At 48.8% G+C, this 27,638-nt stretch overlaps 1 protein-coding gene across 1 annotated transcript in view; it reads right to left on the bottom strand.

Annotated features, from left to right (window-relative positions):
• LOC142575691 (uncharacterized) overlaps positions 1 to 27,638 on the bottom strand; it is a 328,430-nt gene that overhangs the window by 38,501 nt on the left and 262,291 nt on the right. Inside the window, exons 5-6 of the mRNA XM_075685245.1 lie at positions 11,374 to 11,478; positions 8,315 to 8,744 (exon numbers count right to left, since the gene is read on the bottom strand). Of these exons, the coding sequence (XP_075541360.1) occupies positions 8,315 to 8,744; positions 11,374 to 11,478 (535 nt within the window). The remainder of the gene's footprint in view (positions 1 to 8,314; positions 8,745 to 11,373; positions 11,479 to 27,638) is intronic.

Consider the following 27,638-nt stretch of genomic DNA (forward strand, 5'->3'; position numbering starts at 1 on the left):
TATCCATATGTGTGTACTGGAAAATAAATATAATTGTTCGTCTGTAGTACAAGATGACAGGTCAGAATCGGCCCAGGAGAGAATGTGGATGACACTATTATTTTTTTTTTCCCTTTGAGATTCAGACTTGCTTTCCGCACACTCGAAACCGTGTCGTCGGTCGCGCGCAATTTGAAACAGAAAAGGAAAGCTCACTTCTCTCTCGTCTTCTCAGGATCCGACAGAAAAATTGTCTCCTCCTCTAGTCGTCCCCCAGACGTCCTTCGCAAGCCAAAGAGGCCCGCGTCACGCGACAAGTTGTCGTCGCCGTCCGAAATCGACGTCACGTTCACAAGTCACTCCTCGGTGAAGGGCACCGCCGCCCAGGCGCTTCGTCGCCGTCGTGACGCTGTTGCTCCGCGCCGGTGTCTTTGCGATCTCGAGTCCATCCCCGACTGCATGCCGCCGAAAGCTGTTCCTTCGGGCTCGCAGGGCAATATCGTTTCTTCTTGCCGCTTACTAACCGCGACAGCTCGCACGATACGGTAGTCTCCGCACGAGTTATACGCTGCCGCACTGTGTCAATCGCCGTTGGAGACAATAATACAGGCTGAGCTTACGACATCTCGACGCGCCACTCCCGAACCGGCGGCGCTCCAGTGTAGCGTACGCTGGATGGCGTCGGCTCCTCTCTTCGCTGGGCAAGCGTATAGTGATTAAGGCACGACGACGCCGGTCCTATCCACGGCTGCGGACGACCGATGCTTCGACGAACACCCTCATTCGCTTGCCACGCTGTTAATCTGCGAGGAGATGCGTACAGCCAGCTCCATGCACGTATATACAGCTGTCTCTGAACTTTAAACCCGACGTGTATCGAGATAAGCTTCAGGGATGCGCACCCACGCGTGTGCACGAAGAACCACTTCGTAGCAGTGGCATCCAGTTGACGCGGTCTGTCGGACGGCGCAAGGTTCTTTCTCACTGCGGCGGCGGCGGCGGTCGAGGGAACGCGTTTTGCCTTATCGGCGGCAACCACACGCCGGGGCTGTGCCGACGTTCTCGTCGCAGCTTTAATATATTAAACGCGCCCGAGTCGGCGACGGGGGCGAGTGTGCAGCTCGAGCTCGCGCAGCTGCGTTCGCAGCTGCGCCGCCGTTGCCGCGCGTCGAGAGTGATGCGCCGCCGCGTCGCCGCTGCAGTTGGCGGAGGAGGAGGAGGAATTGCGGACTCTGATGGTTCGCGGTTTTGAAGAATAACAAGCAAAAAGAAAGAAAAAAAAACGAAGCACAGCGGCGCATTGTCTGAGAGCGCGCGTGCACGCTCAAAGAATAACAGAAGTTCGTCGCCTTCTTCCTTTCTTTTTGTTCCGACTCCGCTCGAACGCTTCGCCGCCGCCATGCCGCCGCTAAGGTGAAGCCGAATTGTGTTTGCCCGTTGTATACCGATGAATTGGCTGCGATATCGGGTGTCTATGCACACAGGCTGACCAAAGTCCGAGTCACGAGAGTCCAGCTAATCTATCTATCTATCTATCTATCTATCTATCTATCTATCTATCTATCTATCTATCTATCTATCTATCTATCTATCTATCTATCTATCCATCTTTCTACCTATCTATCTATCTATCTATCTATCTATCTATCTATCTATCTATCTATCTATCTATCTATCTATCTATCTATCTATCTATCTATCTATCTATCTATCTATCTATCTATCCGTCGTCATGAGCAAAACCATAGCTCTGCGTCGGTCGCGAGCGAAACAATATCGCCCACTCTATTACTTTGCCCAACGTGAGAAATTTCGATCTTTGTGCACTCGACGAAGTCTTGAGAGAGCACTTTGAGGTATTACCGCGAGCTGGCTTTAAGGAGCTCCTTTATCAGCCTAGCGTCGGCAGGACTATCGTTATGTTTGCCCGATAAGCGGTACAACACCACTCTTCGGACGCCGCGGTGGCGTAAGAAAAGCCGCCCGAGATGGAAATTACTTATATACCCGACAGCTCTGAAGAACACGGCGCGCACTTTACTGCCTCGGCCGAGTGCACCCATCGGTCGATTAGACCACTGCGCGAGGCGAAACATCGCTCGCTGTAATCGACTCCGTCGAGGACGAACGCTCGACGCTGCGTCGTCGCCGAGCGTCAGCCCACACGTCGACCACTACGCTTATACGTAAAGCGAGTGCCGCGATTCGCGTCGACGACTTTGAACTGAATGACTTCGACACCGCTCGCTGCTCGAAGGAGATTAAAAAAAAAAAAAAAAAAGACGACAAGCCGTCGGCATTTGCAGGGCAGCGCACTGGTCGTCTCCTCCTCTCCATTCCGTGCATGGTCATCTCGGCAGTCGACGCTGCATACACCTTCCCACTTTCATATGAGAGCCGGGACACGTGATTTTTTGAATTGGCGAACGCAGGTACAGAGAGAGAGAGAGAGAGAGAGTGCGTGTGAGTTTCCGCACTCCTATAGATCTTTCGAACAGCTGTTCAAGCGCGATCACAACAATGTGAAGCGTTGTCCAAGGATCGGTTTTTCGAAATGTTTATACTGTGAAAATGCGATACGAGCTTCCATCAACGCCGAAGCCGAGGCGCAAATTACCGTGCTGGTAGACTTTGTTAACGAGGCGGTTCCGCCGAACCTTACGTCCAAGATGGACATCCGAGGAACATTACGTGAAGTTAAAAGGGCGAACCGAGGCGCTCGTTCTCTTGGTGGAAGCCAAGTGAAGCCAACATACAAGGGAACCATGGAACACAGAGGGGAAATAATTGCTTCTTTATTGGAGTATACGTGTACTTAATTTGACATGAGAGGTGAATTGCCAATAAACTTCGAATGTCTAACTAAAGAAAAGGAAAATGAAAGAGGGAGAAAATACACGCCTATGGGAACCAGACCCTCAACCTCTGCAAAACGCGCGAAGTGTTCTACTTCATTGGGACCGGCTTGAATGATAAATCATCGATTTGGACATCCCCCAGCGTTTATTTTGCCGTAAGAAGTGTTTCAGCCTCTGAAAACACGTATACAGGATGTCCCACCTAACTAGAGCCAAGAATTTAAAAATGAAAGGCGTGTCGGAAGCGAATTGAACCGAACGCGTACTATTCGCAATAGCCTATAGTACTTCTGTCCTTGTGTGCTCTCTCTCTCTCTCTCTCTCTCTCTCTCTCTGTGGTCGTTTGTTCGCGCAGTTATAAAACTGTTTGATCATATGCACCAACTCGCCCAACAAGAAGTTCTTCTAAGCCTATAGTAACTAAAGACATCTTTTTTCTCGTTTTCCCCACTACTCACTAATTAAGTTTAATTACCCAAATTTTTGACAATTGGCTGAGGACCCCAAGTATGATGCGCAGATTTATATAGCACCTTCAGAAACCACAGATCCAGTTGTTTCCTTTACGATTTGTCTCACGTAGTTCCTCTTTCCGGGTTGCAAAGAAAGCCCGCGAAATATGAAAAAAAGTCACGTGACGGAGCGCTTGCGCAGTGGTATCGTGCTGCTCTCAAGCGTGCGTTCGGTGAACAAGGTCGGCTCCCGTCGGATGACGGCGAAGATGCATGCTGCTGGCCGTGCTCTGCATAGAGTTTCCTACAAAATTTTGTAGGAAACTCTATGGTGCTCTGCCGATGAGATACAGAACGCCCTGCCGCTTCCTCGTCGCCAGTCACGATGCAGCCGACCTTGTTCACCCAACGCACGCTCGAGAGCAGCGCAATACCACTGCGCAAACGCTCCGTCACGTGGCTTTTTTCATATTTCGCGGGCTTTCTTTGCAACCCGGAAAGAGTAACTACGTGAGACAAATCGTAAAGGAAACAGCTGGATCTGTGGGTTCTGAAGGTGCTCTACAAATCTGTGCATCATACTTGGGGTCATCCTCAGTCAATAATTTAAAAAGTTGGGTAATTAAACTTAATTAATTAGTGAGTTGTGGGGAAAAAAACTGTTCTGAGTTTCTATAGGCTTTTGCGAATAGTATGCGTTCGGTTCAATTCGCTTCCGACGCGCCTTTCGTTTTTAAATTCTGAGCTCAAGTTATGTGGGACACCATATATATATATATATATATATATATATATATATATATAGAGAGAGAGAGAGAGAGAGAGCAAATATATAGAGAAATAAGGAGAGGAGATAAATGGTCGCTAATTGGAGGAATCCTCCGTGTGGACATCGTGCTTTAGCGAAAGCGAGAGAAAAAAAGAGGTATAAAACTATCTTGGCAGAAACGGACTAAGTTGATAACAACGGTTGCAGTCTGACACGCGTGAATACTCCTTTTCGATAACACATCAGCGCCTTTAAAGCCGTTGGTGCACGGGTCTAAGACGAGGGATCTAGAAATTCTAGAAGGGCAATCAATTTCGAGCCAGGAAGGTAACCACAGAAATACCACAGTGACAGCGCACCCTTCGTATGTGTGCCTTCAAATGTGACGTTCATGTGTGCACACAGACGCCCAACCCTGATACCCGCTTTCCATAACCTTCTGGTGGAAGACGCAAAGACCGGAGCGAAAATATGCGTATGTATGTAAAATGCTTAACAATTAAATTTTCCATCAATCAATCAATCAATCAATCAATCAATCAATCAATCAATCAATCAATCTCAAACCTCTCTTCAACGCCAGATGAAGCCCAGTGGTTCCGAGCTCGGACCATATCGACGCATCTACCTACGAGAAAATCGCTGGCCCAGCGTTGCCGCTTTGGACTCTCCTTTTTGCAAAACTACTTTGGCTAAGCAGGATTGCCAATCATACCTTTGATAACGTACAGGCCTCTCGAGAACATTCAGAGTCGCGCTTTCAGCCTTCGCTTTGCTTCCTATCGCCTCAAGTCAGCCCTCAAGGACAGGAACTCCCACTGCATATTACTTCCTTGTACACTCTCTCGTTGAGGTGAAAACAAAAGCAAAACAAAAGACGATACACTATCTCCAAAGTAAAAGGCCGTTCAGTCGCCTTCGAAGCAGTGCCGTTCATGCGTCTCGCGCCCCGGTGAAGTGAAATGGCCGATCGAAGTCTTCTCAGCGTGAGACGGAGTGGATTACAGTGCGCCGGCGAAGCCGGGCGTGTGACGAGCTGCCGTGCAAACAGACGTCAGTCAAAACGACCGGAGCCGATCGGAGAGTCGTCGAACGCCACTCGAAGCGGTGGCGTTTGATCGCCCCTGCTTCCGCGGGAGTGCGCCGCCTTTGTGTTGCCTTCCGTGAGAACATCGTGCGGGCCGCCGTACGGCGCGCAGTCTGCAAAGGCGTCAAGACAGCGCGAATCGCACAGGGCTTTCGAACGATAGGCTCCCTGGTCGTCGTCATAATGCCATCTGGTCTGTAATGAACCCGCTTAATTGGCACTTGCTCTGAAGCTCTGTAGAAGGAGCGCGGCTGGATGGGCACTTAATATACTCATGCGCAACATGTCATAGCGGACCCCCCCCCCCCTCCTCCCCCCCATCTCGCCTCTTTCAGTTGAAGTGTCTATAATAATAATAATATTTGGGGTTTTACGTGCCAAAACCACTTTCTGATTATGAGGCACGCCGTAGTGGAGGACTCCGGAAATTTTGACCACCTGGGGTTCTTTAACGTGCACCTAAATCTAAGCACACGGGTGTTTTCGCATTTCGCCCCCATCGAAATGCGGCCGCCGTGGCCGGGATTCGATCCCGCGACCTCGTGCTCAGCAGCCCAACACTGAAGTGTCTATGCTGACTTCGACAAACATGGAGGCGAAATATGTGTCGTATAGCTCTTTAAGACGTAACAAGGTGCTTACCTATTCAAGTTCAGTCATACGTTGCCTACGAATGTTACGATTCTGTTTAACAACACTTACTTCGGCCACGTGAAGCTGTGCCCCATAAGCGCGCGTCCACTTCTACCAGCAGTGCATGTGCGCCTATCACACTTGCTCAGACTGTTCGCGGAAGTCGACCAGCCATTCGAGATAAAACAGAGCTGTTCGTTGCGACTATACAGTGGTTGTTCATGTCGGTTAACAGCGGCTGTTTATCTCGGATACGTTCTTTCCTATTACAATCGGCGGTCTCTTTCCGCAAGGCATAATGCGAAAAGCGAGGAAAAACAGAGGGGAAAAAAAAGCGTGCAGCTGTCCACCATGCCGGAAGTGAGGCAATAACTCTGAGAACTTGTCCGTCATCCGACGAACGTAGCCTTCCGGTTCACCCGGTATTGAACACGCCTGTTTTATTACCTCTCAAAAAAATAAATAATAAGAGAGAGAGAAAAAAACAGTCATTGATCAACCTTGCACATCTGGTGTATAAGCTTTCTCGTAGAATGTTATGAATTTAGGCATTCGCGGGAACCTGTGTGCGCGCTTTCCCTTGGTTGACGTCATATGTTGCTGCAAACCCCGTAGCCGACGTAACGGTGCTAAGCAGCTGAGGGATATACCTTCGGCAACGCAACGTCAAACATAGTCGCTTCTGCATGACCTAAATCTAGTTGTTATGTTTGCTCTTCGATTTTGACCTCGTCGCAAGTGACGCTGTTACATTTTATAGTTGCGACAACTACTCGTGTTGCGTTATGAATAATAACTGCGCGTCCCTGATTCGCCAGGATTCCCGTCCCCCAGAGTAGGGTAGCCAATCCCTATCAAAATATATCATACGACACGTATGCCACATATCCAATAATCCCGTATGATCATATCAGAACACATATGACATATGTGTTTTCATATTATCATACGAGATTATTGGATATGTGGCATACGTGTCATGTGAGATATTTTTATAGGGAATCAGACGCATTTCTGGTTAACATGCCTGCCTTCTCTCTTTCTTTCCCCCTTCTCCTCCATTCGCGGAGACATCAGGGGCCAAATTCACAACGCTTTTCGTTCGTAAGTGCTGTTTTTCATTGGCCCATCGCCTTCAGTAATAGTATGTCCTATACCACTATTGGCTCGCACGAACGCTTTTAGCGTAAGAGCTTTGTGGGAACACGGGCCCAGTTCTGCGCGAATAATAGGTTTTCCTGTTGCATGAGGTTTCTCGTTATTTCTTACGATCGTGTTCGAACAGTTCTAGTTGGCCGCTTGCACGTTCTGTATCATTACGTTTCGGCATTTCTACGTATTAAATCGAGTGCATTGCCTGTTTTTGCCGCTACCGTCGCCTGTACGTGATAAACTGGCGTGGCTCTCCTCAAGTGAATTACTTCAGGCGAAATGCGAGTGACTGACTGCACTCGCTGTGTCGCTGAGCGCGCAGGATAACGTGATTCCAAGAGGGAAGCATACAGTTTAGCTTGGATGGAGAGGTTATTACACTTTGGCTGTTGTGTGTGGGCTAATGCTAAGAGATTACGAGCGCAAAAAAATTTACTCAGCAGATACTGGCGGAGATGAAAAACAAGATGAAGAAAGAAATAATAGTTGACGTAGCGTCACACTCCGGTGCGAGAGAGAAAAACGCAAGATAAATCTCAAACGCGTGCCTACTACGATTACGTATGTACTAGGCAGGGACAAAAGAAAACTCCACACGGCTCATGACGCCCTGTTCGCAATGTATGGCGAAGGGCACTGTCCGGGAATGGTCGCTAAACGCCACGCATCATAAGCAAAGCGTGCCAGCACCCACGCTATTTTCCTTTGCCTATGTATGCGTGAATTGATTTTGTCAGCTGTGGCCACTGTTTCGTCAAATGTCTAATCCGTGGAATGGATTTATTTTCTGCTAAGTCATTGTACAAATAACCGACAGCAATCATTTATGTACTTTCTTTCGTGTGTCCGTAATCCACGAAGTTTGAGATAGATAGATAGATAGATAGATAGATAGATAGAGAGAGAGAGAGAGAGAGAGAGAGAGAGAGAGAGAGGGGATGCAAATGAGAGAAAGGCAGGGACGTTAACCAGAGTTAGAGCCTCCGGTTTGCTACCCTGTACTAGGGGAAGGGAAAGGGGCAAGTAAGGACCGAAAGAAGAGCGGTGACAAAAATAAAAGCGTGAAAGGAAAAGAAAAAAGGGCACGGGATGGGATCATCATAGTCTTTCTAATAGGCCGCTGCCACGTAAAAAAATGTCAACAAAGCCTTGACCAACTTTCGGTGCGACGACAGTTCATGTCGGCATTCCAAGACTGTCTGTTCTGAACGAAGTTTGAGCTCTTGCTTGCTGTGTTGTTCCAACTTTTATACCAAGGGGAGCAGAAACCCTTCCAAGCTCCAATTCACGGGCCTTCTTTTCTTACCTCCTACGTGCGTATACCTAAAAGACACATTCAGACGAGAGAAAATCCGCGTGAGCAAACGCGACCACCAGCGCTCACCGACGTGCAGGTTGCCGGGCTGCAGGGACGCCGCCGTGTTCGCGGTGGCGATTCCCGCCGCGCTCTCGAACAGCTTTCGTACCCGGTCGCTGACGGTCATGTGCGGCTCGTGCAAGAAGAAGGGCTCCTGCGGCGGGCCGCTAGCCTGCTGCTGCTGCTGGGCCGTCGAGCTGCCGCCGCCGTCCTGCTGTCCGCCGGCCCGGGACGACGACGACGACGAGGAGGCCGCGCCGGCCGCTGCGGCGGCGGGCACGGTGTTCGCCGAGGACGACACGCTGGCGGCGGTGGGCGACGGAGCCCGCGCGCCGCAGACGCGCTGCTGCGGCAGGTGCTGCAGGATCTGCTGCGGCGGCCGCGAGGAACGCGACGAGCGCCCTCCGGGTCCACCCGAGGAACGGCCCGGACCGGGACACGAGCACGTCTGCGTCACCTGCGCGGCCACAACAGGGGCGCCCGAGTCGCGCAAAAGTCGCGGTCAAGTGCATACACTGTCGTCGTCACCGTGGTCATCGACAGTGACTATACTTATTGTCCGCTGTGAATTTAGCTATAGTACCTCGTTGTGAGCAGATATAGACTCTCTACTCGTGGTTGTCGCATAAGACTCTGCATAACTCGTGGGTGACGTGTGTATATATTTGCGACTTCATGTCTATAGTCCTTAGCACGCGCAGTGTGTTTTCTTTCGCTCGAAGAGATTGTGACATTACGCGCGATACATCTACAGCGTGATGTCCCGTTTTTAGAACGTGTAGTGTCTCTGTTTCACCCTAAGAGATTGTTGAATATGTTGATTATTTCTATATTTTTTTTTCTTTTTCTTTCGTCTCATGCGTTTGTTTGTTCGTTTGCTTGCTTGCTTACTTATTCTTATTTAAAACTTCGTAATAGATGGCTCTTCAGTAGCCACACACCACATGCGACTCCCTCGACGCGGTCAAGGCTGAAATATGCACTCCGCGGTGGAAGCTGCGGGCGACATCAGCACTCGGGGTTTAAGGGCGCTTTCATGCAAGACAGCATGCTTCAGAGATAGAGTTGTGCGGCGAGACTCCTCATCCGCGTTCCCAGCTACAGGTGCGCCTCCCGTCATCGACAACCAAGGACTGGCCAGCTTCGGTGATGTGTAGAGAACCGTGGTGCATTGAGCATGACTTGCCCGATGACCGCCGTGCAAGACGCACCCCTCCCCGACGATCGCAGATTCGGAAAATTTTCTATCTGCCACATCGAATTTCAGTGGGGCAGACGATTATCCCCAACTTGCCACCAGTCGCTGCAATTCCACGAGGGGTCGATTTCACGAAATATAGCGCTATTTTGTCGTCGCATGTGAGTGTGCCTATAAACACATGCAGCGATTAGCTATATAGACAACGATCAAGTTGGGGGTATAATGATATACTCTGCAGCAAGGACTAAAGAGTACCATAAACTATAGACGTTTAAGAATTACTCTGTCGAATTCATTTTTCTATGCGTGAGGATATTCGCGCTTATTCTGTGGTCAAAGAACATGATTGCACTGAGAAGCCCGGAGGCCGTCGCCTCCACTTAACGTCTAAGCGCACCGAAACCCTTTAAAAGGTATCACGCAAATCACTCCTCCAAATGGAAACAGGACTTCGAGTGCACCCGCCATTGATTTGCAAAACTCATGCGACAGCTGTTTTTATTATTATTTGCTGGAGTTGACTGTTTGCCAGTTGCACTTCTGTTCATGTTTTGTGTATCCTAGCTCCAAGTGCATTTGACTGTAGTTCTCGTTAGGTTAAACTTTGTCGAAGTCAGTCCATCGGAAGCAGGTGGCAGGAGTAAATAGCGAACTAAAGAGAAACGACAAATCTCAGATAAAGGTGGGCTACGAAAATACGAAATGCAGAAGTTCCGGTTTCAACAAAAGAGCGCTGTTTCTGGGGCAGCTGCGCTTCCGCGCTGTGAAAATGGGATGGACACTTTGTTGCTTGCCCGTTACTGCTCAATCAGGATAAACCCGCGTTCTCGTCACGCGTGCAGTTGATGTGCGGTAGCCGAACACGTGTTCAGTGGTCGGGCAGCACATGTTGTTGAGGGCGAACGTTGTTTTTGAGGAAACAGGAGGGACAATTTATGAAGGCCCACTCGCACGCACACGCACACGCACACGCGCACACACACATACGCACACATACGCACGCACGCACGTGTTAGTCCATAGTGCGGTTATAGTCCAAGCTGGTGCCCCACAAGACCGTGCTAATGTTGCGAATGTTGCTAATGTTGCTTGGAAGCCTTCGGGCCGCGTTAGCTAATTTTATTATTTGCTTTCGCCGTGGTGCTACACAGAGTTGTAATGTTGCCAAAACGATTGAAGTCGTGATGTCTATAAGTTGTGTTTCTGAAATTTTTTTTCAGAACCTAAAGAAATAAACGACGGATCAATTTTTGGCCGATGGGGCCTCACGCCTATTCCGATATCTACACTCACTAAGGCCGATTGACTTTTCGTGTGCTGAACTGCATAGAATCGTAAGCGTCTCCATGTCTGTTCCATCTGGCCAGTACCGCGGTCAACGCAGCGACGACACGTGACCTTATATTGAGTCTGACCACGAGCGCAGCGACCTGTTTACTTTTGCTATAGACAGTATGCTCGACATATTAGGCCTAATTAGCCATTATATCGCCTACAACGTTTCCTGCCCCGGTCTGCGCCTTTTTACCCTGGGTGCTGTCGCCATCTGGCCACGTTTAGCGTAAACCTGAGCAAATTAAGTTAGTCCTACGGTTGTTCATGGTTTTTTGTTTGCACCGATGAGGCATATTAATGCGCTCGTCGTCCTGACTATGCATAAGATTTATGCATACACGTCGTAAACGAGTGTACTTAACTGGGCCTGCTACGGTCACTAGACTTTCGAGTCGGCCGTGAGCTAAAAGTATATAGACGGTAGTCAACAAAAAGTGCAATGCGGTGGGCGCACAGGATGTTCGTGGACAATGCGTCGACTTCACGTGGAAACGTCTATAGACGCGACACGGACCGTCCAAGTAACTTTTATTACGAGAAGTGCACTTGCCTGTCCTTTCTGGGGTGATCCCCGCTTCCCGGAGCCTGTGTTGGCCTTGCTTTGGGTCACGTGCTGTTCCGGGTTGGACACGTGGCCGATGAGGACTGCCAGGCACTGCAGTGTCGACGCGAGTGACTTAAACGGGCGTGTTCGCAAACGTGTTACGCCATTTCAGCTACTGCGTTTTTTTTTTTATTGAAGTGAATGTTAGGAGAGATTGGCGCCTTTATGGTGGCACCGGCTACTCCTTGTCACTTGGCAACGAAACAAATTTGCGTAAAGAGGGAGAATAGCGACACAAAATATAACATTCAGTAGAACACCGGATCAATAAAAAAATATACAGTCCAACAGTACATGAGTCGCAAAGTTCTGTGCATTAGTTCAGTCCACGTACGCATATATAAAGCCAGATGTTTTGAACAGCCAAAACACACAACACGTGTAATACACTGCAAGTACAGAACAGAATTATACATAGTGCGCAAAAGTTGCGATCACCACATAAACCAATAATGAACCACGAACAACGTTTATGTAACTCATTTAGCGTATTCGGATCATCTGATACTTAATATTTTCCCAAAATGTTGGTGTCCTCTAAAAACTTTTTCAGGGAAAGAAGTGCTATTTTTTGAAGGCCCGCAGTTGGCCATGGGCCAAGTATCTTTTTTAGAGTAATGGTCTTCTGTCTAACATAAACAAATTAGCTTGCAGTACCCTTCTTTGTGTATCTTATTTCGTGCACACGAGAAGAAGATGACGCACATCTTCGTCTGGATGGCCACAAGAACACTGCGGACTAGAGACACGTTTTATCCTGTACAAGAAGTGTTTCGTAAATGCAGTACCAAGACGCAGCCGGTGTACCAATGCTTCTGTTGTCTCTTAGAGTTACCGGCATTGATAAGTTTATACATAGGTCTATAGAGTATAACTCCAAGTTTTTAGTTTGCTGGTCAAACCAGGTAGTTTTGCTCAGACGACAAGAAATCTGTCTCAGGAACAGACGGACTTCACTACGCAATAGGGGAAGATTGGTTATCTCTGCGTTATTGTGCGCTCTATTCGCAACTGCGTCCGCTGCAGTATTACCAGGAATATTGCAGTGCCCAGGTATCCACTGAAATGCAATTACGTGGTTCATTGCGCTTGCTTTTGTAAGTTCTTTGAGCGTCTCATACAATAGCGAAGTGTTCAAAGAATTTTTCTTATTGCTCTGTAGTAATGTGAGAGCGGCTTGCGAAACGCTAAAGATAAACCATTCTTGCGAATGTTTTTCTGATGTTACGAAATGCAAAGCACACACTGCGCTTTCAATTGAATCCATGTCGTCTTGCGTTTGCACGAAAAACAGACACACACTCTTATCAACAAACACGCAAGAATGCATCAAGATGCCGTGACAATAATTACATGACATCGGTTTGACTGCTCAAAGGTCAACTGCAGCACAAATTTCACTTTGGCAAAATTAGTCATTAATGAATAGCATGCAGGGTGCTCAAAATTAAGTTTTATGGTTTTCTCCCAGTGCCAAAATTAGGCACTGGGAGGCACGCGAAGAACACCTGTGCAAATAAGTTATGGGGGCCAGGGGGACACAAAGCGAGATGATAATTATCGCTGTCAGCAGCCCAGTTAAATTAAAACTGAATAATTGACTTTTTGTTGACTGCAGAAAGTGGGTATGATTATATTGAATGGTTAGAGGCAGTCGGTGTTTCTACACAGTATCAGTTGGAAGAATTTTTCTAGTGTGTCTGTGCTCCGAGATATCCAGTCTGCAAATTTTGATTGTGGTTCGCATGATTACGCATGCAAGAGAGTTCGGATCGGCGCAAAGCTGCTCCCTGATGTGACGCGGCTGTTGCGTGCGGCGTTTAGTCCGAAAACGGGGCGGAGGCATTGGCAAAGATGATAACTGTCCGCCTTCCCCTCTCGGCTGGCGAAATAAAAAAATCGAAGAACCCGGAACCGCTGTCGTGACACGCGACCGCGCAGCCTCTAGCGATGGCGGGAGCTGCCGTGCCGAGATAATGGGGCGAGGAGCGGAGAAGCCGGAGGGCACTGCGAGTGCGTAATGGTGACTAGACGAGCGGGCATGGTCCTTCCCTGGGCAACGCAAATAAAGTGACTGCTGATTTTCAAGTACTGTAAGTTTTATTCAAATAAAGAGCAATAACTACACGGTACACCGCGCTGTCATATCTTGATTTCGCCAGCCGAGAGGGGAAGGGGGACAGTTATCATCTTTGCCAATGCCTCCGCCCCGTTGTGAGATTAAACACCGCTCGCAACAACCAGGTCACATCAGGGAGGAGCTTCGCGCCGATCCTAACTCTCTTGCATGCGTAATCACGCGAACGGCAATAAAAAATTTGCAGTCGGATATCTCGGGGCATAGACACGCTAGAAAAATTATTCGAAGTGGGACGGTGCAGAAACGCGACTGCCTCTAACTTTTTAATACAAACATACACACTTCCTGCACTCAGTAACTAGTTAATTATTCAATTTTGTTGATTGGGCTGCGGACAGCGATAATTATCATCTCACTTTGTGTCTCCCCTGGCCCCCATATCTTATTTGCACAGGTGGTCTTCGCGTGCCTCCCATTGCCTAATTTTAAGAAAACCATGAAGCTTAATTTTGAACACCCGGCATATTGCCGAAGCATATTTGATAGAGCTGCAGGGCTGGTAATTGCCTAATTGTCTAAGACATCGCCTGCGCCTAATGGCTGACAGATATGGCGCAAGTCCCAGCATGTTGCCTCCGAGATCTCTCACTGCACCGCGGGCATCTACGGGCTGCGGGTGGCGCCTAATCTCGGACGCCGTGCCGAGAGAAACTGCGCTTTCTTGGTCGTGCGTCACTTCCGGCGAGCAGTTTCAGTTTGAAATGAAAACCGTATGCTTCCGAGGAGTGCTTTCCTTAATGCATCCACTCATATTTCAGACGTAAGATTCTGAGGCCACTTTATGCACTGCAAAATAATTTACACCTTTAAAAGTGAGTAAGGGTGTAAATAGGTTTATAACTCGCACCCTCGCACCCAATAAAGGGTTTAATTGCGTGAGTTATAGACCGATTTACTCCTTTAGTAGCTTTTCAGGGTTAAAATTATTTTACAGCGTATTTCAACTATCTGAAACTGTGCTTTTTATACACCGTCCACAATCTCGTTGCAGTTGGCCTATAGGAGACACTCTACAGAATTAGCATCGACTCTGCTCTGCCGGTTGTCAAGACACGTACGTTTCATCAGAAGGCCGTGGAAGCGTTACTATGCTTCTTGAGATCGACCGGCCTGTGTGAACGCCTGTGGTTGAAACGCCTCTTTGACTTTATTGAAATTTAGACAACATACAATTGTCCAGGTGAAGACGGCTAAAGATGACGCACGTGGTCACCTGACTAGGCCCTAGACACCCTGCATTAATGCAGGCACAGTTGCGACATAATGAAATGACGAGGTACTAAACAATTTCTTACAGGGAGACTACAACGATTCAATACAGCAATACGCATATGAGAAGTACAACGTACAATCAAATCAATCGAATTAAAAATAACCACAAATATGTTCACTTGACAAAAAGAAAGCAAGGAATCCTACAACAATTTCCTAAAAACGTGATAAAAAATGTTCATTTGACAAACATGTTCACTTGACAAAAATCAACAACAACAACAAAAAAACAAGCAAAGGAAGAAATCCTAACTGGCTTATATACACGATACAAGAAAAAATTCTTTGCCTGTTTTCGGAAAGCAGGCAAAGAGGCTAACTTCGGTTTACGGTGTTCTTTTTACTTTTTTTAATTTTTCTCTCTTTTTTTTTCTCCTCTCTCTGTCGTCTTTACAACCCCTATATTCCACACCCTAGTGCAGGGTAGAAAACTGGAAGCTTGCCTCTGGTTAACCTCCCCGCCTTTCTCTCTCTCTCTCTTTCAGGCGCTTGCGCTGCTCGAGTGCCCGAAGAAACGCTATCAGAAGTGATCGAGGCACTGACGGGACCACAGTGAAATCCGTATTGCATACGCGTCTCCCTTAGGCCCTAGACGCTATCAGACGAACAGTCAAACTCACGCGCGGAGGACGACGCGCCAGACCCGCCGCCTTTTCACACACGTACGCGTTATCGCCCGCAGGCTAGGCGCCCACGACGGCGCATTCGGTCTTTTATGCTTCCCGTTACGGGCGCAGGCAACAGCGCGCAGCTAGCGATTGTAAACAAAAGTAATAATGATAAAGAATCCCGAGGTCTCTTGTTTGCGAAGCACTAAAACGGGACTTCGTCTTTACGCGGCCGCTGTGTGCAGAGCGGCAGCTTCGCCTCGGCGGCTCAGCAGTCGACTCATTGATAAAACCGTGCACAGTTAGCACTTCCAAAAAAAAAAAAAACTATCGTTGTGATATATAAAACATGCGCCGATCTTTGTTTCTCAGCAGTCGACTCATTGATAAAACCGTGCACAGTTAGCACTTTCAAAAAAAAAAAAATATCGTTCTGATATATAAAACATGCGCCGATCTTTGTTTCCCAGTAGAAAGTAATCAGCGGTTAAACGAAGCACCGATTTCCAGTGCAGACGTTTCTGCGAGCGCACTGTTGTGTGTAACCAGAAAGCTGGTTACCACCAGATTCCAGTGCGATCACGCATGAATCGATAACTCCAAGCGCGGAGACGCGGAATATGTCGAACCGATCTTTGCGGGTCAAAGTGGATCCCGCAAAGTGAATGAAATGCCATGAAAGCAAAAGCACAACAGAGACACAGTTTCAACTTATTATAACTCTGACATAGGAGCATTGGCAAATGCGAAATTTCAGAACAGAATCTAAAGCGAAAATTCAGATTAAAAAAAAGGTTCTCTGAATATTGAACGGAATACAGAATATATTCTATTTGAAATCACAATGTAATACCAACTTTTGCGGAGGCCGCATGGTGATAAATAAGGGCGTAGGATGGGCATACTTACGTTTCTTAATGCAATATTACATGTTTTCTCTCTATTCCCCCTTTCCCTTGCCCCATGTGCAGGGCAGCAAACCGGATGCTCGGCTGGTTGACCTCCCTGCCTTTGCTCCTCCTCCTCATCCTCCTTTGCTTTCCCCTTTCCCATTCCCCCGGTGTAGGGTAGCCAACCGGACGTTATTCTGGTTAACCTCCCTGCCTTCTTCTTTTCTCTTTCCTCCTCCTCATCCTCCTCCTTCCTCCCTCCCTCTCTCTCTCTCTTTCTCTCTCTCTCTCTCTCTCTCTCTCTCCTAATGCAGATCACAATTGCACGTACGGTCAACTGAAGAGCAACTTATGAATGCGGAGAAACTGAAATGCGATCCTATCTCGTGCGCAACGACAACGACAGTAATGAAAAATGGGAACTGCGCGTCATCGGATGCACGTGCGGTACTGTGTTCGTCGAAGGCGCTAAATGCAGTGCTACGGAAACACACGGCAATTTAAAGGTAAGACTCACGTGTTGGCGTAATGGCCAAATCGCAAACTTTCTTCGCACAAATCAATGCTATGATTGACTGAAAGTTACCCGGGCATAAAAAAAAAGTCACGTGCTCCGTGCGATTCCCCCACGCGAATCGGAAAAACCGCAGATCTCGATCCTCGCAACCGAGTCGTTCACAGAACGGTCACCACTTGCACCGCGGTCGTTCTTCCTGTAGAAACCACTAAACGTTACCGCTAATATCCGAACAGAAAAGCAAATCCACAACTTTCGAATTGGAGAGTTCTCGAGCCGAATAATATTCGACTCGCATTAGAAATTTTCGAATGTCCGTCCGTGTGCGCTCCTACTCTGGCCAACACGGTTACCACAGTGAAGATATATCGGAGGGAAAACACGCACTCGCGTCGACTACGGAGTCGAGAGTGGCACTTACAGATTGGCTCCAAACCGGCTCGGAGCTCGCACAACTCCTTCGCAAGGCACGGCCGGCTACTGAACACAATCATTTCCTGCCACCTGTGCTTCATGCACAAGCCCTCTTGCCTACCTCGCTGTGTTTTTCTGTCACCTGATCGCAACTTCACTTCCGGCCGTGAGCAAACAAAAACCGAATGGGAGTTGCAATGCAGCAGTGCCACAAACAAGATCCCGCGGGAGATTACGCGCGAGGTGCCGGTAGCGGCATCATATCAGTGCAGCAGGCTTGAACCTCGACAAGCGTGATAGCCTGCTCTCTCTCTCTTTCTTTTTCTCTCCCTCTGCCTTTCTTTCTTGGTTAGACAAAGTGAATTTCGCTTTTGTGTGCAATCCGTAAACGGAACTATTGCACGACGCACGTTCGCGCTTGAATTGTCCCAGGATCCGCGTTCCAGTCGTCACGTGGCCTGTACATCGCTCAATTACTGCCTTTTCAGTTCCTCCTTGTGCGCTCGTCTTTCCAAACAACTGTAATTTCGTCCTAAATCACCAAGACGGAAAAAAAAATCGTGCCGGCGAAAACGCTTAAGGATTGAGCGCGCGAGATGGATGTTCGTGCATTTTCCCCCGTTCATTATCCCGATGATATATCTCACACGTAGTCCGCAAGCTACGGGTATACGCTGCATAGGTTAGAGACGGAGAAAGTACGAGAGATTTGTCGCCGCTTGTACTTTCCGCCGCGTTCTGTATAATTCGTGCTCCGTATCCGTTATCCGGGAATATCGCAGCTAAATGGATGACCGCGATTCGAGATGGCGCGTTTATTTCCATAGTTTGATAACGAATACACAGTTTCTTAAGCTTCATTTTTTTCTTCTCTTATTTATAGGTATGTGTGGCGTTTCAAGTAGGAAATGAATTTAGAAGCAAGAGTTATTTCTTTCGGAATAGGAAAAAAATAAGAGATAAAATTCTGGAATTTTACGTGCCAGAAGCCCCTATATGTATACGTGTAAAACACGTCGTAGTGGTGGACTCCGGATTAAATTTCAAGCACCCGGGGTTCCTGAACGTGCACCCAATGCCCGGTACCGTGGCGTTTTTTTTTTTTTAATATTTCGCCCCAGTTGAAATATGCGGCTGGGATTTCGAACCCGCGCCCTCGGTCTAACTCGCGCAACGCCAAAACAAAACATTATAGCTAACGTAATGTAGCGAAACTTTAAGATAAATTCATACGTGCACGGGCGAGCACGGTAAGCGACGTTGTTATCCAACTTACAGACACGCATGTTCGCTCAGCTGTGAGGCACTGAATGCGTCATTTTACGTTACATCTACACATAAATGTGCTTATTGTGGTTGGAGGAGCACCATGAAAGGGAGCCCCCAAACACGCGTTCAAACTTGTATACACAACCAATATACGCTGTTCGCTACACCAGCGTCTGGGCACCGTAGTTACATATGCGTACACGAAATACGTAGACACCTCAACATGTGCAAGTCTTTGTGGTCTCAACTGTATGGAATGGTGAAATTTCTAGCAGTGGCAGTTTTAAGCTCGGAAGTTCCTATATAGATACACGAGAATGGAATCCGCTGCGCCGAATTTCATAAGCTATACGGAATTCGAAAGAAAAGGTCAACCATTTGGTTGAAATGCAGCAGATTGTTGTTGTTTTTTCAAATTTAATTTGCGGGGCCTAATTTTCCGCAATATTGCTGAAAGTTGGCAGATCTGAGAAATAGCTAAAGCATAAAGTTCACAATACAGCAACTCACCATGCAAAAAAAGAAAACCGATGTCATATCTTGGCCAACTGTTTCTATGGGATCACCTAAAGCGAACAAACTTGGCGTATTAAAGAACGCTCTGTTCTCAATCAATATTTTTGAAATAAGAGTTTTACAAAATCCTCGCCAAAAAAGCTTAATTAGTTAACATATATAAGCTGTAAACTAACACACCCTATTCATCCGCTTTGGACGATTTAACAGCCACAGTTTACAGAATTGTGACATCTGTTTTGGGTGCCGGGTTACGAAGGTGCAATGTTTCGCGCTTCTTTTTTTAATATTTAGTAAATTTCGGCAATTTTAAGCAAAACATTTGAAGTCCTTTATCTCAGTTCTGCTTCTTACAGTATGTAGAGTTTTTTTTTTATCAAGTGAAAAAAGCTTCAGCAAAATCAATTCAACAGATGTCCAGTGAAAGGATTTCTGCGTTTCCCATAGATTTGAACAAAAGAATTTAAGTTGACCAGGAGCTGACGTTACACTGAGGGAAAAAAAAACTCGCACATTTTCGGCCTCTCGTGGTTCAAGACCCGGGTTAGTGGAGATAGCTGGGAAAGGCCTCAGGCCTTAAGTGCACATAGACATGTTGATAACACGGTCGCGAGCCTTCACACGAACACGAAGGCTCCCTAATCATAGATGGTATGACGTGTGCAGTAGTCAATTTATCGGAGGGGACACCGCATGAATATTCAGGCGCTCGCGGACGCTTAAATTTGCAATCAAGGCCGTTCAGAACAGTCTTTGACTCACAAATATCTGCGCTAGGCATTATTATCGACCGCTTATTTTCCACAAAGCGGGCTTAAACGCTGAAGTTGTATTATTGTAATAAGTGCTATTCGTTTGATATTCACCAGAGAGAGCTCGACCACCCACGTAACGAACGACAAAAGTATTGTGACGTAAGCGGTAGCACTTGTATGTACATTCCGCCTCGGAAACGATCGAAACCGCAAACAAAAATTTGTTCCTTCCCTGTGCGTTTCAGCAATGACATTCAACAACGGCTGTATTTCTGCTTTTCTAGGTAAGTCTTCCATAAACAACGAATTTCAATTGAGGAGAAGAACAAATGAATCTCACCAGAAGCTGCTATCGTATCCATAAAACTTCCATCTTCGGCAGCTTGTATCCGCTTTCATTCATCGCACAAAACACAGTGATCACATGCCGGAGAACAGATTGACAAGTGCTTGGCTTCGCTTCATATCGCTTAGGTCTATTCACGGAGCTTGCACGCGCTTTCTCATTGGCTGGATCACTCCGCGCACACACCCTCACCCGCAACAATGCGAACAGTTGCAAGTTGTTGGCGTGTCGTTCTGGCAGACCACAACGAAGCTATCGTGACAAAAAGAATAAAAAAATAAATAAAGAAATCAAGAGCGAGGTACAGCTCTCAGTCGCACCGCATGAAGGACGACATTCCACCGACGCGACGACGCAAATTAAAAAGAGCGACTATATGGACGCACTGGGACCACGGCCGATCTATGCGTAGGAGACGAAGGGTTAGGATGCTTCCACAGCGTTGAAGACTCATTGCACGATAATTCTTCGACGGCCGCCGAGCGAACTATTCACTTTTGCAAACACGCCCGGCATTCAAGACTCTTTGCGACGTTAGAAGTGGACGACACACACTGTCGCAGACCTCAAGAGCTCCAGACGACATAGGTACCGGTGTTACAAGATGCCAGTGCACACCGCAAAACACACGCCGACTCAGTCGAAGCACAGTAGTATACCAGTGTCGTTTGTCAAGATCAGATGACGGTTCTTTACAGAAGGCTCCTTACTGACTACTGTTCGATGTCGTAGACACCGCCACAAGCCGTAGCCGCTGCAGCGCAATGTAAGAACGGCCCATGTGGACGGCACCACCGGTCACTGCAGCAATGTCGTCTGTTGGGAGCAGACGACGATTCTTTCTAAGCGCACGGCTTGTCTTGGGCTGCCGGTGCTCGAAGATGCAGACCCTCGGTAGTCGCTGGGTCACAACGAGGGGTATGCAGCAGCAGCAGCAGTAAGAGCCGAAGGGCCAAGCACAAGGTGACGACGGCGGCGTTGACTGCAGGAAGTGGACACTTCCGTAAACCAGGCCGGCTTCCCCTCCCTCCCCGTCCTTCTTGTCGTTTCTTCTCTTCGTGACTTGCCCGGCTGCCGACAGCGCCTTCCTGAGCGCCCGCCGCGAGTTGTACAGTCCAACGCTCGTCGGGGAAGCCCGACAAACACCGACTGCGCGCAAAACACCTCACTCACTCGCAGAGGGAGAAAGCCAGTCGGAGCGGTGCGGTCGTGCGGCCGGCGCCGGCAGTGCTCTATGAAGCAAAACAACACAAAACGCACACACAGACACACGAGCGGGGAGTATATCCGTCTTGTTCGGCGTTGTCCTTGACCACTCGGGCGCGCGCGAGCGAGGGCGGGTTTCGAACGAGCACGAAGTGTGCACAGCTGACTGCACGCGTACGCGGCAGGCACGAAACACTGGACGACGCACGAAAGGGTCTTCTTCGATTTGCCGGCTGTTTACGAGCTCCGCAGAGGTAACAAGGACGACGCGAAGCAGGGACGGCCAGCAGGGACGATTGTCGCGCGCTCGGAGAGGCTTCTCAGATTATGCAACTATGCCCCAACCAACCAGGAACGAATTTCTTGCAGTATATGTCCAAAGCTTATGTAAGCGTAGGCTCCGCAGAACGGGAAAGCGACACTGTTATTTGTTGGACAAAGCAGCCGGACGTTTGCCGGCAGCGCGACGTCCTAAAACTGCGAGTTGCCCAACGGCGCATCCGAAAGCGTCTCCTTAAACTGCCCAATTCTGCAACCACTGGCGTTTTAACAGAAAGAAACACTGCGCTGGGAAAGTGGACGGCCGCGACTGTAGTCGTCTGGGAGGTTAGGCGACTGCGGATTACCCAAGCCCTTGTCGCCGGGTGTCGTGAAGGTTAGGAGAAAAAGCGCAACCGAAGAAGAAGAGAGGCCGCCGCGAGAGAGTTTGGGGCGAAAGGTGGGCGAGGGGTGCAGAGGTCGCGCAGTAGCCTCCCTGCGGCGCTGCTCTTTATCTTCGTATACGACGCAATTTAGTAGCCACCGCCTTCGCCACCGCGCGGATGCGGGCTGGACGGCCCAAACACTGTTGCTGGCTTCCCACGGTGGACATTGCCGCGCAAGCGCAACGCGTCTAGGTTAGCTCTCTCTCTCTCTTCCTCCCTCTCCTTCTCCTTTAGGGCTGCGTTTTCTACGGCCAGCGGCACAACGGAAGCTTGGGAAAAAACGTCGCCGCCGCGGCAGGTGATCTGCCGCGTAAGTGAATGAAGGGGGAGGGGTAACTGGGGGCAAGTTCAACAGGTAGGGTACTGCGAAAGAATAAGGTGGAGGACAGGGGGTGGTGGGGAGGGGAAGAGTACGAGAGGCCGGTTTTCTGCAGATACAGGAAGAGGTCATCTATATCCCACAACCAGTAGGCATACGTACTCACTGTACAGTACTGCTATAGGAGCGAGGTATACCCATCCTGTACTGGGGTGGCGCTTTTGCATCTCCTGAATCGAACGCGCGCCCGTTTAATACGTAAATGCGGCGAATCCGATCTGAGATAAGGGGACGAACTCGGAGAAGTCATAGCCATAGCGGAAGCAGAATTCGCCGCAGAGCCTTCACAGAGCTATTGGATAACGACGAGGGGAAAAAAAAGAAGGTTAAACTAAAATCACGGTTCTGCTAGGAAGCGGTGCGATACTATGAAGGCGCGGCTTCGAGAAATGATTCGCATACAATCTACGGAGAAGCGGATGTTATGGTAAAGTTTGTTGTTAGAGCGGATTACTATAATGCAACTGCGGTTTTCAATGTACGCATCAATAAATAAATAAGTTTTCGAGACAGGACGATAAGCGTCTTAGCTTACTTTAATTGGCTAAATGAAGGACACTCCTTATCTATAGCATACCGTAACAGCCGTTAATAAAAAAAAAGCAGGAAAGGAAACAGAACAAAAACCAAACCGACGTGCGCGCATCGTGCTGCAGCTCTACCCGACGCAAGAAACAAGTATTTGGTCGCCTATGTGCCTTGCAAGCCGAAGTTCCTACTAGCAGCAACTTTGCCTAACGTGCGAGACACGGCGGCTCACATATTCCTTACTGATACCATGTCCCGAGTCTTTTAATCATGGTTCGTATGTCTACCTCTGGAAAAGGTCACGAACTCATACATCCACAAGGGGACGCTTGCAAGGACTCCGACCACGATACGCACTCGAATTTCACGCTTGCGTACCAAAAGCCGGTATCGCGCAATACCGCTACACCTGTTGCGAGCGATGTACGACGGCGATGTGGTTCCCACTACGCGGATGCTCCGACAGCCATCGCCGGCCACGACGCTTTATATCACGCTTGAACGATGGATGCCCGTGGAGTCACCGGTCGACCCGTTCGGAAGCCAACGAGTGTTCCAGCTATCCATTGGCGCTGCATAAAAACGTCGTCTCTGCAGACGCAACATGTGCACCTGATCGTTAATACTGTTCGGCGACCGGCTCCTGCACATCGTTAATCCCGCTCCCGCGTTAAGCAGAAGTGTGGGGACCGTGGGGTCGTGTCGAGAACGTATACGAAAAGTCCTGCGGAATCATCGACGAGCATGCAGAATAAATGAATCGATCAGCGCCCGATATACTAGCCGTGGCGTGCGATGCTAATCGAAATTCCACGCGCGCGCGCGCGCACGCGCGCGCGCACACACACACACACACACACACACACACACACACACACACACACACACACACACACACACACACACACACACACACACACACACACACACACACACACACACACACAAAAGAAGATCGAGCTATTCGCAAACGATGGTGAGATCCAATTGGGCGGTAAATGAAGCGCATATATATATATATATATATATATATATATATATATATATATATATATATATATATATATATATATATATATATATATGCTCGTTTATTACGTCGATTCTTCCCTAACCGTCAACTCCTCCTTTTCCTTAGAGCCAAAGCAAAGCTGAAGCGGTCATCAACCATGAGGCGATTTGGTTAACCGACTGATTGCAACCACATAAAGTTACACGTAGGACCCACAGAAAGGAAGCAAGAACACGACCGACTAATACACAACATTTATTGAAAGGATGCAACAACATATATAGCCATGGGGGGAAAAAATAGAAGTTTTTTGTTCCGATTTGTGCACGGGGTAGAACGATGTACCGAGCGCCTTCTACGGCGTTCTACGGCGTTCTACCGGGGTAGAACGCGGTAGAACGCGGTAGAACGATACGGGCCTCGGCCCGTATTCACAAAACGTTATTACGCTAAAAGTGTTCATGCCAGCCAATTGTGACGTAGGACATATTAGCGGACGCTATCAGCCAATGAAGAACAGCACTTACGAACGAAAAACATTGCGAATTCGGCTCCAGATCTTTAGAGGGAGACGGATACCGCAGAATTCAACTAAAATGCGGCGCAAAGGACATATGCGTGTAAATAGAAACTTCGGAAAAAGTATTACGGAGAGCAATGAGAACGCGGCTTCGTTGAAACTGTGCCGTTTAAGAGTACAGTTCGGTACCTTCGGTTCAGTTGCGCGCCATTGTATTTTTTACTTGCATTGTCTTGCCCACATTGGTTAACTATCTCCGTTAACAAAGAAAAAAAATTGTAGCCGGAGTTATTGTTCAGGTTTCGCTGCAATTTGCGTCGGTTACGAACAGCTTTTGGTTGACGAGTAGAATTAGACGTGAGAGCGCTGTGGAGCGAGTAAGCATTTACGTCCACGCAAACGCTATCGTAAGAAAAAAAAAATAATTGTAGTTTCGCTTGAAGGGGGAAGCATTGACAGCCGCAGCATCTCTTAAAAGCGTAGCGCTCGTGCTCTTCTGTGAAACTGCCTATTTACACGTTTGCCGAAAGTAGCGCGGTAATATGAGCCTCTACATTTCACCAGGGTTCGGGGTGCGACCCGAGCGCTGTTCGTGCAGTGTGGTCCGTCCGCTTCCACTCTGCTCATAAAGTGTCGCGAATTCATCAAAAATGAACGAAACCTTCAGATTATTCACGTCTAGGGAGCGTCTGATAGTGCTTTATTTTACAGTGTACGTGCGATTTAGTAAACTTCTTTTTTTCGTATGTTGAAATGAATTTATGTCTGCGACGTGCGTTTCGATACCCTTGAATGTCATTCCTCTTCGTGCTTCTCAGTTGCCTTAGACGCGAGATTTTACCGCTTGTCCAACGTAACAGGAGCCAAACGAAGCTCGCGAATACAAGTGCCACGAGCGGCCAGTCGCGCGGCAATATTTCGTGTATCCGCGGGCTCCTTTCATGCCAGGGAAACACTTTTATGTAGCACGTATTGAGCGACAGAAAGCTGGATAAGGAGTTTTTCATGTTGCTCTGCAGTTTATATTGACACCTTTAATTTAATTGCAACATTTGATAAGTTAATTAATTAGAACTAATTGTGTACTTAGGTGGAACGCAATAAATAATCTGAGTATGTCCAAGCGACGGCACTACCTTGACTCTGTCAAGTTACAACTGTGACATTTGCATATATTGTTTAAAGTTTGGCTCAAGTTATGTGGGACAACCGGTGTATTTCAGCTGGCCAAACTATATGCTAGATGGAGTTGCTGCAAACGCGACGTTGGCCGGTCCTTATGACAGTTAAAAACGATCGGAGGGATGGCAGCACAAAGACAGATGTCCGTGACGGCTGCAAATAAAATAATATCGACATATGAGAGTTACCCAAGTTGAAACAAATGCGTGTCTAGACCATTCGCAAAACACACACACACACACACACACACACACACACACACACACACACACACACACACACACACACACACACACACACACACACACACACACACACACACACACACACACACACACACACACACACACACACACACACACACACACGTACACACACACACACACACACACACACACACACACACACACACACACACACACGTACACACACACACACACACACACACACACACACACACACACGTACACACACACACACGCGCGCGCGCGCGCACGCACACACACACACGTACACACACACACACGCGCGCGCGCGCGCGCGCACGCACGCACGCACGCGCACACACTCACACACACACACACCGATTTCGCGTATACGTTGCACTACAATAGGCTCTGCCTAACGTCAGCTTTGAAGTTGAGTCGAGTCGAAGGAGGCGTCACAGATTTGAAGCAAACTTGCCTCAACTCTGACCCCCGTATTCTAGAACGTCCCTCCGAACAAACACTCCATCTCGAATAAAGAAAGTGTTTGGCAGGGCCGCCCTTCGGAAGACGATGGTTGGTGCGCTTCGTTGACACACCACAGCAATTCTTGACGATTATAGCGTCTTCAGTCGGTAGGCGGCGGTGTGCCCATGGGCTCGGTGGAGTGGAGGAACAAACTTCCATTCGAGGACGGTTTCAGGATACGGGGTTTATAGTGGCATTTGCTCCGGCTTGATTCAACTTTGTTCTTGAGCCGAAGAAAGGTCTCCAGCTCCCCTAAGCCTATACAATACCTGTGCTTTCCAGGCCGCACGTCATATCTGGGGCTATCCAAACTCTCAGCATGTTCTGTGGCACTGCCCCCCCCTCCCGCCAACAAGCACCTGTCTCGTCTCCCTCTCCTGCGCTGTTCCTCCACAGTACCTCTACCCCATCGGCTGCGTGACTGAGACATAGCCACCTCCTTATTACCGGCACAGGAGAGTACCTCGTGGAGTTCGTCAACGCTGCGCTGAAAAGTTCTGATAGACTAGTATATGCTAGTCTAGACTGATTCAGTGTTGCTCTCTATAGCGTCCCTTTGAACACGAACGCCGAGCTCTCCGGCATCAGCGGCCGCGGACCGGGCTGGCAGCCCGGCAGGGCCAGTGCAACCGGCCCTGCGAGCCTTGCAAGCGTTGCGTCCGCGCTGCGCACGGAGCACGCATGCCCGCGTGCGACGCCTGTCACCGCGCACGCCGGGCCGCCCCCGTAAACGTATGCGAATTCGTGCTGCCCCGCTGGGCTCGCACGCCGCCCGACTGGCTCGCTTGCTCAATGATCATTGCGCAGAAGTCGCGCTGCGGGTGTCTGCCGGCGCCATCCGAGCGGGGTCGGTTCCCTCGTCCCAAGCGTTTGTGTGTACTGCACGCTTGCACTACTAGGTCTCGCGACCCGGTCGGACTGCACCCGCATAAGTGTATTACCGCGCACAGCCCGATCTGCGCCGCAGTTGCGGTTACGCGCGCGTGTGTGTTTTTCAAGACGCGGCGCACGCGAAGCTACAGCCCGCCTATCGGTCGCTGCCACCGCTGGCTCACGCATTGCCCGCGGGCCTGATAGAACGCGCGTCGCTTTGCCCACTGCTCCTACGCTTCGCGCTGCACGGTGTGACCCCGTTTCGAGCCGCAACTGTGTTTGTGCGTCGGCTTGAGCGCAAACGTGCGTGTGCGCTCTGAGCGAGTTGTGGCGGTGGGGATTGGCT

This window comes from Dermacentor variabilis, chromosome 3, assembly GCF_050947875.1.
Source record: "Dermacentor variabilis isolate Ectoservices chromosome 3, ASM5094787v1, whole genome shotgun sequence".
Lineage (NCBI taxonomy): Eukaryota > Metazoa > Arthropoda > Arachnida > Ixodida > Ixodidae > Dermacentor > Dermacentor variabilis.